The sequence below is a fragment of the Triturus cristatus genome, chromosome 8, assembly GCF_964204655.1.
Source record: "Triturus cristatus chromosome 8, aTriCri1.1, whole genome shotgun sequence".
In the NCBI taxonomy this organism is placed as follows: Eukaryota; Metazoa; Chordata; class Amphibia; order Caudata; family Salamandridae; genus Triturus; species Triturus cristatus.
The window spans coordinates 385,953,839-385,971,635 of NC_140591.1; the positions used below are offsets into that span (position 1 = coordinate 385,953,839).

General features: G+C 47.5%; 1 protein-coding gene across 18 annotated transcripts in view; it reads right to left on the reverse strand.

The window, feature by feature from the left end:
* The window catches only part of POSTN (periostin), a 161,137-nt gene extending 156,627 nt beyond the window's left edge, over positions 1-4,510 (reverse strand). For 14 of the 18 annotated variants that reach the window (XM_085621752.1, XM_085621748.1, XM_085621746.1 and 11 more), the window contains exons 1-2: positions 4,309-4,489; positions 1,679-1,777 (exon numbers count right to left, since the gene is read on the reverse strand). In XM_085621752.1, the coding sequence (XP_085477878.1) occupies positions 1,679-1,777; positions 4,309-4,430 (221 nt within the window). In that variant the 5' untranslated portion in view covers positions 4,431-4,489. Of the gene's footprint in view, positions 1-1,678; positions 1,778-4,308 lie in introns of all 18 variants that reach the window. The other 4 variants (XM_085621756.1, XM_085621754.1, XM_085621745.1 and 1 more) reach the window with 3 other exon arrangements.
* Between the last annotated feature and the right edge of the window lie 13,287 nt (positions 4,511-17,797).

Below are 17,797 nucleotides of genomic sequence, written 5' to 3' on the forward strand. Positions count from 1 at the left end.
TTGCTCACCATGCAGGACGAGAACTCAATCAGCCCGGGATGGGGGTGGGAGGGGCTTTCTCTTGATGAAGTGACAAAGGGTGTTTACATTTTGTACAACACAGACAGTAGCTTTGATGTAACCTCTTGGCAGACACAACTAACTACACCAGATAGGCGGGGTTGAATTCTCTCTTGCTGTGTTGTGAACTTTGTATAACGAACGCTACAGAAAAATCCTTATCCCCCTTAACAACGCACTGTACCACAGGGAACCATTTACATTTTACAGGCGCGAGCAGCGTGAGCTAATTGTGTTGTTAAGCCTTTACTGCTGAGGTTGTAGAACTGCAAATAATGTACGTCTAACTGTATGTATCCCTCATGGTACAGCCGGAGACATACAGTTCTTAAATGAGTACGAATATGGGCGTCTCTGGCTGCCCCCTCAGGTAACATTCCGTCCTAATGGGCTGCTATCCTGAATCATGTCCCCCTGACAGGGTCAGGGAGAGATGTGAACAGACAGGCCTGCTCCTGCATATCTGATCAAGACAGAGCACCACGGCCATTAACGGGGCTCAAGTTTCACCCAGGCCTGCTCCCTGAAGGCTCGACTCCTGTCCCATGTGTGACCTTGCACTTGGGATCGGCACGTAACATGGCTTTGCCTTGCATTTGCCCACTTCTGGTCTGATTTGCAGTAAATTCCGAAATGCAAGAAGTGGCAAGAAGAAGTGCAAAGACTGCATTTTTTGCAAACAAATCCAATAGAAATTAAACGTGCAGCAGTAATAAAAATGTAAAAATGCTGCCATCTTAAGGTGGTGTATGTCATTGCAAAACATATACAGATAGATAGATGCATATACATTTAAATTAATATATATATTTATGTGTGTGTGATTAAATTACTATATATAGAAGGTAAAACATGACTCATCGTATATATAAATGTAGCAAAATTAAATGAAAGCAGAGATTGGCTATCAGCATTGACACCACACTGGAGAACTATGTAAGTGAGCGGATGTGCACATGTAAAGAAGGCCAAACATGCTGTCACTCACACTGAAGAAAACCAATGGGTGGCGTGGACTGACCCCGATTCATTCTGCAGGCTTTAATGGGCGGAAGTAAACTGTGACTGGCACTTGAACACACCAGTGGTTGCAGCGGCCTTTAAATAAACCTTTGTATGTATATACATGAAAAGATGAGGCTGGGAAACAGATTAAGATGTCTCTCTGCCAAACCTAAAACACGAGGGTTTATGTGATCTTATAGATCGGCACAGTTTAGCAGGAATTAAAGAGAAGGTAGGAAAGCGGGGAGGTGCTGATAAATGTAGGAGACGTAGTCGTGTTTGACTGGGGCATACAGCATTTACTATTACTGCGCACAGTGAAGCTGGATGAGGTTGGTGGAGCTCGGATGAATGACAAGCTACGACAACCTTACCGGAACTTGAACCCTCCACTTGGAGATCAAAGATAGACCTCAGCAACATGTGCTTATCTCACTGAGCTATGTTACTGGCCAGTAACTGAAATCGTATTGAGACATGTATTTACTGACGTAACAATGAGGCTAAAAGAGATATTTTCTGTTTTTGAAGGTAACTGATGATAAAATGGGTATTTTGGCAAACCTTGCAGCTGCGCTGGGTAGGTGGGGGGAGGGGGTGGGGGGATACTTACGCCCGCTTGCCGCAGATCGTGCCCTGATGCCAGTTCCTGCAGGTGCTGAAATACTTCTTCTTGGTGCCCATCACTTGCTGAAGAGCGCAGACATTTGGTCTAGAAAAAACACACCCGTCTCATTTAATACAAACATAATTTGTTTAGTTATGACACATGCATTGCACAGATTACAGTACGAGAACGCAGCTCTGGCGTGGCCCTCACAGCTGCCTTCCTTAGCTCCATTGCGTCTCCTGGGGTGGGGGATACAAACTTACCGCTTATTCCCACTGCTCTTGCTCCCTAAAACATCAGTCTGCACCCCACAACTCTCTCTCTTTTTTACGAGATATGGTTCTGTAGAGCCCACAAAATCAGTTATAGGGCTTTAAGGCGCTAGGAAGGAAACAGGGGAGGTCACCGCCTATACAACAAGGAATTAATCGTTTGAGGATTGATGAAACATGTAAGATGCGTCTTTATTTTTTAAGCTTACTTTGTTCCTAGGCATAAAGGTAGCGAGTTAAGTAAGGGTGGGGCGAACAGGATAGTTTGGGAAGACTTTATTTATTACAGCATCTCAACTCTATGCAACTAGTGTCAAAAGGCAGCTCAAATATTGGCGGAGGGCCACTGCCTCTTCGGTGAGTCTCTAGTCTCTACCTGTACCGTGTCCATGGCGAACTTCCCATTCGCATCACACCGTTATAAAACCCCCTTTGAGAGCTAGGTTGGTCATACATAAATAAACCCCACAGGACGTTCGTCCGTCAGGCTGCCAGCATCCGTTCGTCCGGACTGGCACACCTCAAATCACAGTCCACTTGTTTCACCGCCTTTTGCTTGAAATGTGAAGCGCTACTTTAAAAACAGCACTAACCACATTCGTCACCGTCAGCAACCTGTGCGGAGACATTTTCTTGAGTGTGGTGGTGAAATCCCAAATGAGACCTTAATAGAAAACGGACATCACAGCAGGTTAACGACCGCGACCAAGGTGACAGCTCTTCTGGGTGTGAAGGGTTTGTGGGTCAGACGAGGAGCTCTTCGTGTCCTGAAACATGTTTTCTATTTCCCCACAAGTTTGTCTGGGGTTTTAATGTTGACGTATTATCGCATGGATACCCACCCGCTCTCGTATGCGGGTCATTATCAATCGCATCAAAATTGATTTGGTTACATTATTTATTCATTAGGTCGTGCCCACGGCTAATGTCTACCATTCACAAGTATGAGTGATTTAGGTGAACACTGACAGTCCGGACACCTTTCTGTGAAATAAACTAACATCTCCCCACTGCCTCATGTGCGCAGTGGGCACTGCCCCCCTGTGGCCGTCACTGCCGAGGCCCCGGCATAGCTCGGTTGGACGTCCCTTTCAGGTTTTGGAAGCCACCGGTGCCTTCCTGTTACTCACAGTACACGTACCAATCGGCCAACGGTAAAATCTTTCACCACCTCACGGACATAGAAAGGACTTGGGCAAGCCATGCCCAAATGCCACGCTGGTGGCTCCATTCACACATTTAGTGGTACATCGTGTTCGTCTCCTCTCACCCAATCTTCCCCACCCCTCCTTTCCACGAGTGAAACGCATCCCCTTTGTTCCAGGGGTGCCCGTGGCTCGCTCAATCTTCCCGCCTTTTCTTCTCCGGGTCGCCTGTGTTTGGATTCCCAGACACACCTATGTAAACAGCTGCGCACATGTGCTTCTTTCAAAGGCAGGCTGGCTTTTTACAGGCGCCGTTCACAAGATTTACTTTGGAAACATATGGCCAGCCGTGGGAATTCGGAAAACGTGTTCCTTTGTTTCTCGAAGACAATGAGTCCACCAACACTTGTGCCTAGACTAGTTGTAGATACTTTTGAAACACTTCACGAAATGTGCCGGGCGCAATGTTAAAGTGCGCTTCTCGAGAACGCACTTAAAAACGTGCAAACTGCTTATACGACAAATACTCCGAGTGGGACAGTATTCACGCCGACAGGTGATTAAAAGATGTGATTGCATCCGAACTCACACCGCGCGTTGCTTCTCTATGAGCTAGAATCAGGCCTGGTCAGAATCCGCCTTAAATGCTTAGCTTGCAGTTTATGAGCCCTCAGAAGTTATATGAACGGGAGAGAAACAGTGCAACTTAAAACACGCGTGACTGGCTCAGCAGCAAAGTTTCTTATGCTTTATAACATCGGTGCGCCGAAAGGAGCATGTTAACATTGTTAAAATATTATATTTTTAAAAACTGATTTCTACTCGTTTCTAAATATTTTATTACACTTAATACTCTTTGTAAATATCTTAATGGACGTCCATGCCCTGCTTCGACCACTAATACAAATACATCTGATCTAGCACTGGGTGTTTTGCCAGGTATTTCTCCTTTAGATTGTACTGTACAGTGTTCGGACGTGTGTTTGCAATTGATCAGAATGTTGCTTTTAAATTGCACGGCTTTAAAGTGCCAGAGCATGAGGCGCATTCTGCTAACCTGGAGGGGGGACCTTAAAAAGTGCATGTCTTCACGGTTCCAGGCAAGCCCATTTTGAGAAGCAATTAATTCAAAGTTTTTTATTTTATTGTTTCTGCTCATTATCTCGTTTAAGCTCTTCCCAGCTTCGTGACAGTCACGCAGAAGCCTCGCACTTACCCTTCCTTCCTCGCCCGGATCCGGCTGTGGGACAGGATTTTGTCATAATAGGCAGAGGAGTCCGCGGGGTCAAAGGCGGACAGTAGCACGATGGCACACACTGGCAGGAAAAGCATCTTCATGGTGTAGCCTCCCCCGTGCCCTTGGCTCGTCACAAAGGAGAACTGGCAGGAGACGTGAAGAGCCCCTCGGTTATATCTCAGCTCCGGGGGCTGTGGGAGGGCTGCGAGGAACAACCTGAGCCCGGCCCCACCCCCCAAGGAGCGGCAGCGGCGACCTCCTCGCGCCTGAGTCAGTGTGAGGGATGCTGCTGGTGGGGAGACATCGGCCTGCCCGGGACCGCTGCAGAGCCTGACGCTGGGGTGCTTTAAGACAGCGACCCCCACCCCCCTATTCATCCCAGTATATGACACCCCAACGGCGAGCCTCCCTCACATCTCAGTATATGACACCCCAACGGCGAGCCCCCCTCACATCTCAGTATATGACACCCCAAGACGGCGAGCCCCCCTCCACCTAAGTATATGACACCCCAAGACGGCAAACCCCCCTCTCCTTTCAGCATTTGACATCTGAAGACCGCGAGCCCCCCCACCCTGCCGCATCTTAGTATATAACATCTCAAGACGAAGAGCCCCCCTCATCTCAGTATATGACACCCCAAGACGGCGAGCCCCCCTCCACCTAAGTATATGACACCCCAAGACGGCAAACCCCCCTCTCCTTTCAGCATTTGACATCTGAAGACCGCGAGCCCCCCCCACCCTGCCGCATCTTAGTATATAACATCTCAAGACGAAGAGCCCCCCTCATCTCAGTATATGACACCTCCCGACGGCAAGCTCCCCTCTTCTCTCAGTATATGACATCTCAAGACGAAGAGCACCCCTCTCGTGTCAGTATATGACATCTCAAGACGAAGAGCCCCCTTCATCTGAGTATATGACACCTCCCGACGGCAAGCTCCCCTCTTCTCTCAGTATATGACATCTCAAGTCGAAGAGCACCCCTCTCGTGTCAGTATATGACATCTCAAGACGAAAAGTCCCCCTCACATCTCAGTATTTAGCATCACTTTTTAAAATTAGTAAAACGACTGTGCAATATCGTTTGGCGCCATTTTATGTGGTGAGATTTCGTTAAAACACTTAGAAGTGGTTATCTCAAAGTGTGTGTTTTATGAGTGGCACTTTAAAAACATTCAACGGCAGCTATTTAAACATTCGAATAGTGTGGTCTCTGCTGTTGGAATGGACGCTCTGGTCACTTACAGCTTCGGGACGTCCCACTGGAGGGCAATGTGTACATGCCGCCAGCACAAAGGGTCGGCCCTGTGCCTCTGTGAGGCGGGAGCGCACCGGGAGTGAACAGGCTCGGTGGCTGGGAGAGTTCCATTCCCTGGATCTCTTCTCCCCTCCTCCCTCCATCCATCCCACCACAGAGTGCTTAGGATAGGCCACTGCAGCCACCAGTCACATAACACACTGGGATCCAATTGGCTGGTCTGGGTTGGCTATAAATTATTAATTATAGTGATGTCATTTCCAATGAATGACTTTTGCCGAAAAGATTTGAAAAAAAAGAAAAACACTACGGGACAGGAATTTTGTGTGTGCCCTGTTCTTGACAGGCAAAAAGGCCAATCTCGAACGTGGCCCCTCCCCACGTGCGGGCTGCGGTTTAATTGTACGTCTCACACCAGTCATCACAAAGGGCACATCTAAAGGTGTGCATAACCAATATGTAAAGTCACACCAGGGAAGGCTGCAAATTGAGGTTACAGATTTGCTAAGGTTCACACAGCAAAACCATAATGGAAGGGTGTGTACATGACGTCAAGCGTAGATTTGTAGATCTGGAAGGGAATCTTTTCAGTACAAAATACTATGATTATGCATGGTTTAACACTTTCTAACTTTGTATGTATTCCATAATAATGAGCAGCATAGATGCAAAGTGGGAATTGTTTTTAGAAAATAAATCTTTTCTCAGAGTTTATGCAAGGGAGGCGTTCCTTTTTTACACAAAGCCCTATGTACCATTTTTGTAGCTAGAACTTTGCTTCAAAGCACAATTAGAGCCCTATGCAAAAAGAAAAGAAGTGAAAAGGAGAGGCGAAGAGCCAGCCCTCCATCTTTGCATACTTTTTAGTTTTTTGTGTATTCAGAAACACTTGCAGAAAGAAGTATGTGTGGAAAGGTGCGTTGATGTACTTTTGAGAACGTCAATTGACTTTTTGTGAAGGATCCAGCTCCTCTTGTGTCGATGTCTCCATAGCAGAGACCTTTAAACAGGGGGACTGGAGCCCCCTGTGCAAATGTACTATTTTTTACCTCCTGGGAAAACATATTTCCCAGTGGTGAACTTTAGGACACACACTCATCGCGTATCTGGGATGGATCTGTGCTAAGATGATTCTAGAGCCTGAGGAAAAAAACGAGGAGAAATAAAAACATTTCTCTTTGTTGCTCCTTACTACGCCTCCTGTGGGGAGGCATAGCATACTGATGCATTTACAGATTTACGATTTCTTGTAAATCTGGAAAAGTGTCAGGTTCCATGGGTGCTGCGTGGAAACACCCACAGCAACATTGGAACGCCCCTTTCACGCAAAGAGCTGACTGTAAAGGGGCCGTATTTACAAGGACTGGAAAAGCCACGCAGGCTGGCTTTTCCTGTCCTTGTAAATATGGGGCAGGGAAATGTGCTGTCAGTGCGTCACAAAAAGTGACGTACTGGCAGAGCAAGGAGCTTGTAAATCTGCCCCTGTTTGTGTAAATAAGCTGGCCTTATTGTGCTGCTGATGTGAATTCAAAGTGGCCATACGCATTCCTCCCAATCGCCAAATGTGGGTGTGATGTGTTATCGTACCTACTCTTGGAGAGGAGTTACGCCGGAACTGTGCTGGAGTAAACCTGTTACTATTTCCAGGGTTTAAAAGGGTCAGATTGAAGTTTGGAAATGCCCACTAATGTGCATGTTCTTTGGGTGTTCCCAACCTTCCAAGAGCACCATGCATTGGAACACCACCCTCCTAGTCCTTCAGTTGGGGTTTCAAGCACATTTCTGTTCACTTGTGGTGGAGAGGCCTGCACTTGTAGATGCATAGTCACCTGCCAGGAATCACTTGTGAATTCTTGCTAGGAGGTAAAAAGATACATTAGTTCTAAACTCACATTTACAAACAAATTTACAGTGGTTAATAAGACCATTAATGTAGGTAGATCAGTGCACCTGAATGTGAGCGCTCATAAAGTTACAGCTTCCTTGTGTTCCCCACATTGGCATTGCCCACTTCCCTGCCCCCCTGTGGGAACGAGCCAGCCCCTGCCCCTGAACCATGCGTAACACTGCAGCTAAATCAGCAACTTCGAGTCACTCATAAGCAGAAGCTCTACAAAGAATGTTGAGAAAATCCACAAAATCCGGTAAGACTTTAGCAATGGTCTAATAGAAAAGCCTTTTGTTTCTAAATGAAGGTAGCTCGCCTTATTATCAAAATCTGAAATCCATATAAATGAACTGTTTGATTTGCCAGCTGTCAGTCACCATGGCTAATCGAACTAGAAGAGGCACCAGGGATGGGGTTGCATTAGCAGAACTGCCTGTAGTGGCATTACCAGGACTCCAACTCCCGGCTCTCCACTGTCCCTCCTTGTGATCCTAGTGAAACTCGGAATTCCTGCCGCTGCATTTAGCTCACGAAAAACAACTTTTACTCAGAAGCATGTTGTGCCAGAACAAATCGCTGCACAGCTCACTGAAGTCTCTACTAAGAGCTAAGTCAGTCCAAACACACAACGGCCCCCTGCTTGATCGTTCTAGATATGATCTGGGGATGTAATGACTAAACGTTAGCACATGTCTTTGTGAATGTGAGAAGCCCCCCCAGCCCCCCCTCGCCCCTCACGAGTGCAGCCAGCTCTCCACTGTTCAGAGAGGACAGTGTGTGTTTGATAAATCCTGACTCCAATTTACGAGAAGGATGCTTGGCAGAGTTTCTTGTGGACTTTGGAACCCGTGTGTCTTACTATGTCAGCCTGGTGGTTACACACAGACACCGAGGCCAGCCCTTAGAGCTGCCACGCAGTTCCGCGCTGTGTGATTGTTTGCATTTCAAAAAGGATCCCCCAAGCAAAGCCTGGTGTTGCATTTTCAGGCCCCTAAAATGGGCGCGTCAAAGGCTGCCTCACTCATTGCTTTAACAAGAGTTATTGTTGTAACTAGGATTGACATCAACAACTGCCAATGAGCGTGTGAAAAAGATAACACGGTCCCTCCCAGCCCGACCCTATGTTACTTATGCTTGCAGCAGGGGCGTTTGAAGATGGCAGACTCCCTTAATGTTTAGAGTTGCGTATTTGAAACTGCAAGCACCCCATTAAAGAGCCTTTTTCGCTCTGCTGGAGTGGAATCGTCAGTCTGGTAATACTTATCCATGGATTTACTGAAGTTGAGTTAAAATGTGGGTATTGGCAACAGAGACACGGTTTCTTGACTTTTTAGAACTTTTTTTTCCTAACTTGAACATAAATGAAAGAACAGTGAAGGCACCCGGGGCAGTCAATGCTTTACCTTTTTCTTCGTAATTGTTTACCACCTACCCACGTGCAGACATTTTTCAGCAGTGCATCCTCATTGCTTCGCTCACAACCAAGGCGTCCTTTAGTGTGGGCGGGTTGGGCCCCCGCCCAGGGCGGCAACCTTCAAGCGGGCTCAGGAGCTGCCTGCAGCAGTCTCCCCTGACCTGGCTGCACAGAAAAATGTACTTGTCCACTTTTTGACTGTTTATCTTCTCAGGGCCAGTCTTTCTTCTATCCCCCTCACCTTCCCCCACCCCAACCATTTTCCCAACATTCACGATGGGTAGAAGAGAGTGTCAAATTCCGTTTTGCCCAGGCCTCTATCTGTCAAAAGGCTACCTCTACCCACAACTTCGTCCACTCCTATGCAGCCAGGACAATTACCATGATGGACGTTTTTCTCAGCTTGACAATTACCGTGACTGACCATTACCCCAACTTGGCTCTTGTTGGCAGAGACTGAAGTTAAGGTACTAAATGCATTCAGTTGCAGTATTGCTTAGGTGGAAGTAAGGGTCAGGTTGAATTAATAGTTGAAGTAATGATCACGTTGATGTAATGGTCAAGATGAAGCAAAAGTGTTCCAAATTACATGAGGGCCCAAATATCGGACGGACATGGACAGCATGCCAGTGTCTAAGTGAAAGTATGCTTGATTCAGTCAATTTAAAAACAATCACAGAGGACTATTTTTTAAGCCTGGGCAACATTTTAATGATGCCAGCGTAATTTGCACATTTCAGGAATGTTGTGTTACACTTGTTTCATGTAATTCCAAAATGATGCCACTTCATGTAATTTACCACCATTCGTAGTAAAAGTTTGTGTCATTTTCCCAAAATGTCACATAGTCACGCAAAAGAAAATTACGCGAATTTTGTACGCTTCTGCTTTTTGGACTTTGACTAAGATATTCCTGATATACAGTATTACGTGTCTGTCAATACACACACCGCAGTACATTTGTATCGGTTGCTACTAAAGTTTAAGGGAGGAAGCTTGGATAGCACGAAATACAGCGAATAGTTTTGTTTCAGGGGTCCCTGTCAATAGATGTAGCGGAAGTTCCAACGCAGAAAGTGAAACATTGACATTTTGCCCAGTTTGTTAGGTCTCGCCTGATCCAGCGCATGCGCTGGTCTGGCGAGACTTATTGAGAGGGCTCCAAAAAGTGCTACCTGGCCAGCCTGGAGCTACAGTGCATGTGCGCGGGCGCGTGCGCCGCACTTTACCGTGATTACTTTCAAGTGTGATCGCGATCGCGATCATTTTCACTTGTCGCGGCCGCTTTGCATAGCCAATAGGTCTCACTTTTGGGACCTTATAAGTATTTAGTTATGCAACTGTTGCTTGGCTAAACACTTAGAAGGTCCCAAAAGCGAGACCTATTGGCTATGCCAATGCTTGTTTTTTTCTGTCCTTGGAGCAGAATTGGGACTGACCCACTGCTCCGTGAAGGAAAACTTGAAAAGCACAATTGCTTTTTTCATTACTAACCTCATTAAGGTAAATACAACGCCCAAACCCTGAAAATGCGCTACAAAGTCACTTTCCCAGAAGGGAAGTCTGTGTGCACAGCCTACCAGGATGGTCATTTTCTAATTGTAAGACTAAGGAAGTGATCTATGTAACCTGGTATTCCTGTGATCCCATTCATGTCAGCCAGACTACACACGAAGTCCTGCAACCCCTGAGCAGAATCAAATGCGCCATGGCCGGACCCCCATTGGATGAGTGTATTATTTACTCCTCGCAAGTTTCTATATCTGTGAGCTAAGCCCATGTCTATCCTCTGGTTTAATTTATGCAAATGTGTAATATACATACAAGCTCTATTCCATATTATTTTGAAGAATTTCAAAATGTTCTCTTTGTCATTTTTGTGGCATTCCCAATTTATTAATTATATCCTCAAAGTGAAATGCAATCATTGAAGTTCAGCTCATTGGTCACACTGAGATTATCACTGATTCATCCTGTTCACCCTCAGATGCTTGCTGGTCGTTTCTCCATGTCCAGGATTTCTAGAGCTAGTATATAGCTAATGTGTCTTTCTTCTAGCACAATTGTAGTACCCACGTGGTACTTTGACTACAACTACTTTGGTGTACGTCACCAGCTTCTCCAAATACATTCATTAAGTACACCTAATTCAGTTTGGTTTCCTAGACTCATTGCTAGATTTTTAGGTCTCGCCTGGCTATCGCGTAAGCGATCGCACAGCGAGACTTATGTAGGGGCTTCAGAAAATGCTCCCAAAGGCTTCCCAGGCGGATCGGGTGGCGGTTACGCGCACAACCACACGCATTCCATTTGCCACCAGCTACTTTGTGCGCGTGCGCCGCCTCACACATTCAGAGAGATTTAGTAAGGGGCACAAGACCTTAGGAATGTGGTTTATGGCCAGTGCATGTGAGGCATTCAAGCGCGAAGCTGGTATCTGGCATCGGACTTGAAAGCAGCAGACTGCTTTCGCCAGCGTGCGCTCGGCCTCACTTCCTGCATCCCCTCTTACAACAATGAACTTTCGTTATAACTCACACCCCATATGCTCGTTCCCTCCCACCCTTTCTTTGATGTCCGCTTTTCTTGTTGTTTACAAACCACGCCACACACTGCTGCACGCCACACTGCTGCACGCCACACACTGCTGCACGCCGCAAACTGCTGCATGCCGCACACTACCGCACGCCACACACTGCTGCGCACACTGCTGCATTACACACTGCTGCACGCCGCACACTGCTGCACGCCGCACACTGCGGCACGCCGCACACTGCTGCACGCCTCACACTGCTGCACGCCACACACTGCTGCATGCCACACACTGCTGCACGCCACACACTGCTGCACTCCTCACACTGCTGCACGCCTCACACTGCTGCACACCTCACACTGCTGCACGCCACACACTGCTGCACGCCACACACTGCTGCACGCAGCACACTGCTGCATGCCGCACACTGCTGCATGCTGCACACTGCTGCACGCCACACACTGCTGCACGCAGCACACTGCTGCATGTCGCACACTGCTGCATGTTGCACACTGCTGCATGCCGCACACTGCTGCACGCCACACACTGCTACATGAAACACTGCTGCACACCACACACTGCTGCACGCCACACACTGCTGCACGCCACACACTGCTGTACGCCACACACTGCTGTACGCCACACACTGCTGTACGCCACACAATGCTACACGAAACACTGCTGCATGCCACACACTGCTGCACAGCACACACTGCTGCACACCGCACACTGCTGCACGCCGCACACTGCTGCACACTGCTGCATTACTCACTGCTGCATGATGCACGACACTGCTGCACGCAGCACACTGCTGCACGCCGCAGACTGCTGCACGCCGCTGCACGCCACACAGTGCTGCATGCCTCACACTGCTACACGAAACACTGCTGCACACTGCTGCACGCCACACACTGCTGCACGCTGCACACTGCTGCACGCCGCACACTGCTGCACGCCACACACTGCTGCACGCCACACACTGCTGCATGCCACACACTGCTGCATGCCACACACTGCTGCACTCCACACACTGCTTTTATGTGAGTTTATGCTACTGACATTGTAAATGACAATGCCTTTTATTTGTTTTAAAATCAAAACATAAATAAAAGGCATTGTAATTTTACAATGCCAATAGCTCAAACTCTTATAAATGCGAGACCTATTGCATTGCAAATGCTTATTTACAGTGGCGTTTTGTTGATTTCTTCTGTGCTGCCTTGCACACAGCACGGGCAAATGGAGAGGGAGAGATGTGCGCAGGCTCTATGCACTGCATCTCGGAATGTGCTTACTGCCGTGGGTAAGTTCTCTTTAGTGTCTTCTGAATGGCACCAGCTGAGTATTAGGTGTTTTTGAAAAATACATTTCTGATGCACACACCCTTGATTTTTTAAACCCTAAGTACACAGGACTGGGTATGTGTTGAAATATTGGGATCTAGTAACACCATTGATTGCCCTTATGGATCACTTTTGGTGCACAAATGTACTTGTTCCCAGTCACCAATCAGCAGTTTTATGGTAAGATACTGCAAATGATTGCCATGGTTTTGATTTTTTTTTACCTGGGCCTTTGTCTGCTCAGCCATCTCCGGAGCACTCCACTCAGGCAATTCTTTTTCTAACAGTGTCCATTAATTTGTTGTTGGCCATACAACACTGTACTTTTAATGGTTAGTTTCTATGCAAACCCAGACAACACAGATTTTCCACATATATATTGTAACATGTTTCTAATTTATTTAACAATAATTTTGAACTGCTTCTACCTCCTGCTGTGTTATACAGATGGCAATCAAAGGGGTTACAGCGTATTGTGCCATTTCAAATTACACAGTTATGCAATTTGGCTCGGTAGTTTCGATTTATGTTTTTTAGATATTGACGGTTCTGGGCCTTTGATTGTACACAGGAAAGAGGTTAGTCTTCACTGACACCACTTCAATCAGTGATAACCCCTCTGTAAGGTAACTGCTATGTTTTTAATTTTCTTTTGTATGATGATTTATTTGTCAGTGTCCTGATGAAGACCCTTCTTTAATCGTTGTCATTGAGATCGAGACATCGGCCTACTTATACGTTGATTGTACAAATGGCTGAACCAATTTGAATCCTGTCCTTTGATAATAGTTTTTGTTTTTTCTATTTAAGTGTACTTTAGTCAACCATGCCTTCGTGTCTCACGGCCGCGCACCTCTTTCACATATTCACATATGTAACTAAGCGCTCAGCACTGAGACGTTATTTGGAACACCTACCTGTTTTCTGCATATTGGTTATTGCTATAACAGCTATTAAATACTTAATGCCTCATTTATGAAAAGTGATGCATCGCTGGGCAAAAACTGCGATGCGTCACTTTTCATAGCGCCATCCTTACGACACCATGGATGCACCGTCTTTACAATACAGCACTCCATGGCGCAAGAATTTACAGATACATCAGGAATTCTGATGCATCTCGTGGTGCAAAAATGACGCATTGCTGGAGTGTGTCAGAAAACTGACGCAACTCCAGCAATGTGTCATGACCCTTGGGCGAGTTCCATGTGAAACGACCTGTGTCAATCCTTATGCCTGCTTGAAGCAGGTGTAAGGATTTTGACGCAGTCAATTCGTAGAAGTAGCGTAGAGAAATCTCCTAAATTTCACTGTGCCGCTTCTACGAGGCTTTTTTACGGGTGAGCGCCCACCCTGCATACATAAGACCTGACGCAGGTATAATGTAGCGCTGACCTTTACAACGTGAAGCATCTGCTAGATGCGTCACTTTGTAAAAAGGGCGCAGTGTGGCGTATTGATTACGCCACTACAGCGTCACAAATAGGTGGCGCAATGGTGGCGCAACACTTCATAAATAATGGCCTGAATGTGCAGTATTAATTACTCAACCAGATTGATTCATTCTCTGTTACAAATCCGAGGGGCCCAGTGCTGTTTATTCCAGTTGTAGTGCCAAGGGTTTCCAGGAATACTAGTCCTTTCCTCAACAATTATTTGCTGAATTGTCCTGCTGAAATCTGCCAAAGGAAAACTGCCAGGTTTGATAATTATGGTGCATTTAGAAATCTGATTCCAGACAAACTCCTGAAAGCACTGGAACATAATGTTACCCCTAGCTTGAAACCAGGGCCGGAGTGAGATCCTTTGAATCCATCACTAGTTCTCAGGGACATAAGAAACACCAACACATGACTAATACTCGTACTCTGGAAAACCCTTATGAGTGGTGGCATGCGGGGGACCAGGCATTACTGTTATGCATGAAGAATAGCCTTGAAATTTAAAGAGACTCTATGCATTGCATAATTAGGTGAAGTATTATTGGTTCAATTAAACGTGGATACAGAACTCGAGGGGTAATTAAATCGGGGAACCAAACTTAATACAGGAAAATCGAGAAGGAAACACGTTCATGGTAAGCAAAGTGCTAAAGGAATGCACTGTGTAAAATAAAGTTTTACTTAAAAAAAAATGGATAAGCGAAGGGAAATGGAGGGAATGTGAGTTGTCCATAGATAAAGTTAAAAACAAGAAAACAGAAAGGTAACAGTTAAATGTTAGAGGTAACACTTAAAAGTGGAGGAAAAAAAAGAATCTTACATTAAAAGAAGGGAGGGGAAATATGGGTTGGCCCCTGTAATTTAACAATTGAACAAGCCAATAAATAAATAAGTATGTGGGATTACGAGATTTTCTTCGTAATTTCTGGAAAGTACATAGATTATAATAAAAAAACAAGAGGAAGAATACAACCCCGAACTCAGTCAATCTGTGACTAATGCCAAAGTGATTCCTCCCACTGCGCGAACCCCTAGGCGAAGATGCGAGGTACATTATTATAATGGTAGAGATTGAACACACACAACAGCTGATTTTCTGCCAGAATAACTACTTCTCTCGTTAATTGTATCCTGCACTGTTCGTTTCAATGGGCATAATAAAACACTTTAAACTTGGAGCCCGTCAGAACTTGATTTGATTTATAACGGGGTCGGCCACCCAGGGTGTTTCCAGTCATGATCTTCCTGTAGCCTTACTGGCGGAGGGTTGCGTCCAAAGTCCACCAGCACAAACATGGCCTTCAGATGGCCTGCAGTAACCGGAAGCAGAGGCCTGCACAGCTGCGAGCCATGCGGCTACCGGAGAAGCCATGCCTCAGCGGCGCCAGTACCAGCCATGACAGATGATCTCTGGGAAGATGTGCGCGCGGACCATGCGTTTTTGAACGGTCTGGGCCACCACTGCTGAAAACGTGCCGTGCAGTCGACGCAGCTTTGGAATTTGGCTACAGGCCTGCCCCAGGATTAGCCATGACACCCTAGCGTGGTTTTCTAAGGTGAACTTAACTTTTTGATTTATTAACATTTGCAGTATTTAGTAGAAGAGTGAAAAAAGGATGAGCACACAGAGTCCATACAAACATAACTTCACACCTCATTGATAAAATACGGTCCTGTGTCCAGTAGTACGACCCCGACTTTCCACCTTAAGTTGTCTGACGTTTTCACCGACTAAGCTGTAGTGGGTCAGCGGTCCTGTATTCCGGCCTGCAGCCGGATGTGAGGTTGCTCCTGTCCTGACCTACGGGGCGCTGCAACTCTTGCCGCTGGCCTTACCTGGTGCACCCTGTGCCCTGTGCGCTTCGCCCTGCTGATTTCTCCGTCCTCCGCCGCCGCCTTTAACAACAGCGGCCGCTGAGCGGGGACGATACCATCTGCACTACAACTCCCAGCAGCCCGAGAGGGGGAGAGTCCTGCCATCAGCGTTTCCCGCGCCAGGAGGCGCTTAAAGAACCGGCACTTCCTCGACAGAGCGGGTTGCTCCTGTCCTGACCTACGGGGCGCTGCAACTCTTGCCGCTGGCCTTACCTGGTGCACCCTGTGCCCTGTGCGCTTCGCCCTGCTGATTTCTCCGTCCTCCGCCGCCGCCTTTAACAACAGCGGCCGCTGAGCGGGGACGATACCATCTGCACTACAACTCCCAGCAGCCCGAGAGGGGGAGAGTCCTGCCATCAGCGTTTCCCGCGCCAGGAGGCGCTTAAAGAACCGGCACTTCCTCGACAGAGCGGGTTGCTCCTGTCCTGACCTACGGGGCGCTGCAACTCTTGCCGCTGGCCTTACCTGGTGCACCCTGTGCCCTGTGCGCTTCGCCCTGCTGATTTCTCCGTCCTCCGCCGCCGCCTTTAACAACAGCGGCCGCTGAGCGGGGACGATACCATCTGCACTACAACTCCCAGCAGCCCGAGAGGGGGAGAGTCCTGCCATCAGCGTTTCCCGCGCCAGGAGGCGCTTAAAGAACCGGCACATCCTCGACAGAGCGGGTTGCTCCTGTCCTGACCTACGGGGTGCTGCAACTCTTGCCGCTGGCCTTACCTGGTGCACCCTGTGCCCTGTGCGCTTCGCCCTGCTGATTTCTCCGTCCTCCGCCGCCGCCTTTAACAACAGCGGCCGCTGAGCGGGGACGATACCATCTGCACTACAACTCCCAGCAGCCCGAGAGGGGGAGAGTCCTGCCATCAGCGTTTCCCGCGCCAGGAGGCGCTTAAAGAACCGGCACTTCCTCCGCGTCGCGGGACGCGCGCGGGCGGCGCCGGGCTAAGCCCGGGCAAAGGGCGGGCCGTCTGTGGCCGTCTGGGGCTGGACAGGGCTGGGCTGGGCCACCCCTCTAACCAGCTTCCACTGCAATCGGGGACTATCTGTTGTTGTCGCTGTACAAAGCCTGTTGTAAGGTTTGGTTAACAATTGTTTGATATGTTGTGTTAACTGTGGTCATAACTGCCCCAAGAGATTTGGCTTAGTACTAGCTATGGCAAATAACCGCAGTAAGGGCTCAACTGTAGCGGGATCAGGGACTTTAGATGCCTTCTTAAAAAAAGCTGAACATGCTGTCTCTAAGGAAAATGAGATTGTTGAGAAAAGGTTGTCTTTAGAGCCTCTTACCCAGCTTCTGATATCTGCGCCCTCCCAGGCACCTCATTCTATTTCTGCTGGGACTGTTTTAGAGTTTGGTCATTCTAGCGATCAACTTTTGTTGAACGTATCTAGTCCGTCAGTGTCCCCCCCTGCCTTACGTTCGAGGCAATCAAAGCCCCCCTCTGTTGTCCCTGTTAAAATACCCAAGGGCAAGAGAAAAGCTATTCGTCCCCCTACTGGAAACTGCCAAAACGCCAAGCAACCCAGAAATAAAGATCCTGGTGAGGGGTTGATTCACCCGACAGGTAGTTCGACGGTGGAGGCTACCACTCATTTAGGAAACGGGTTTATTGAGCCCATTGCTCAAGGGAGCACTGCCACCATGAAAGACATGTCAGTTGACTTGATTAAACGATTGGATGAGAGTTTGAGTAAGTTCATTTTGCCAGTCTT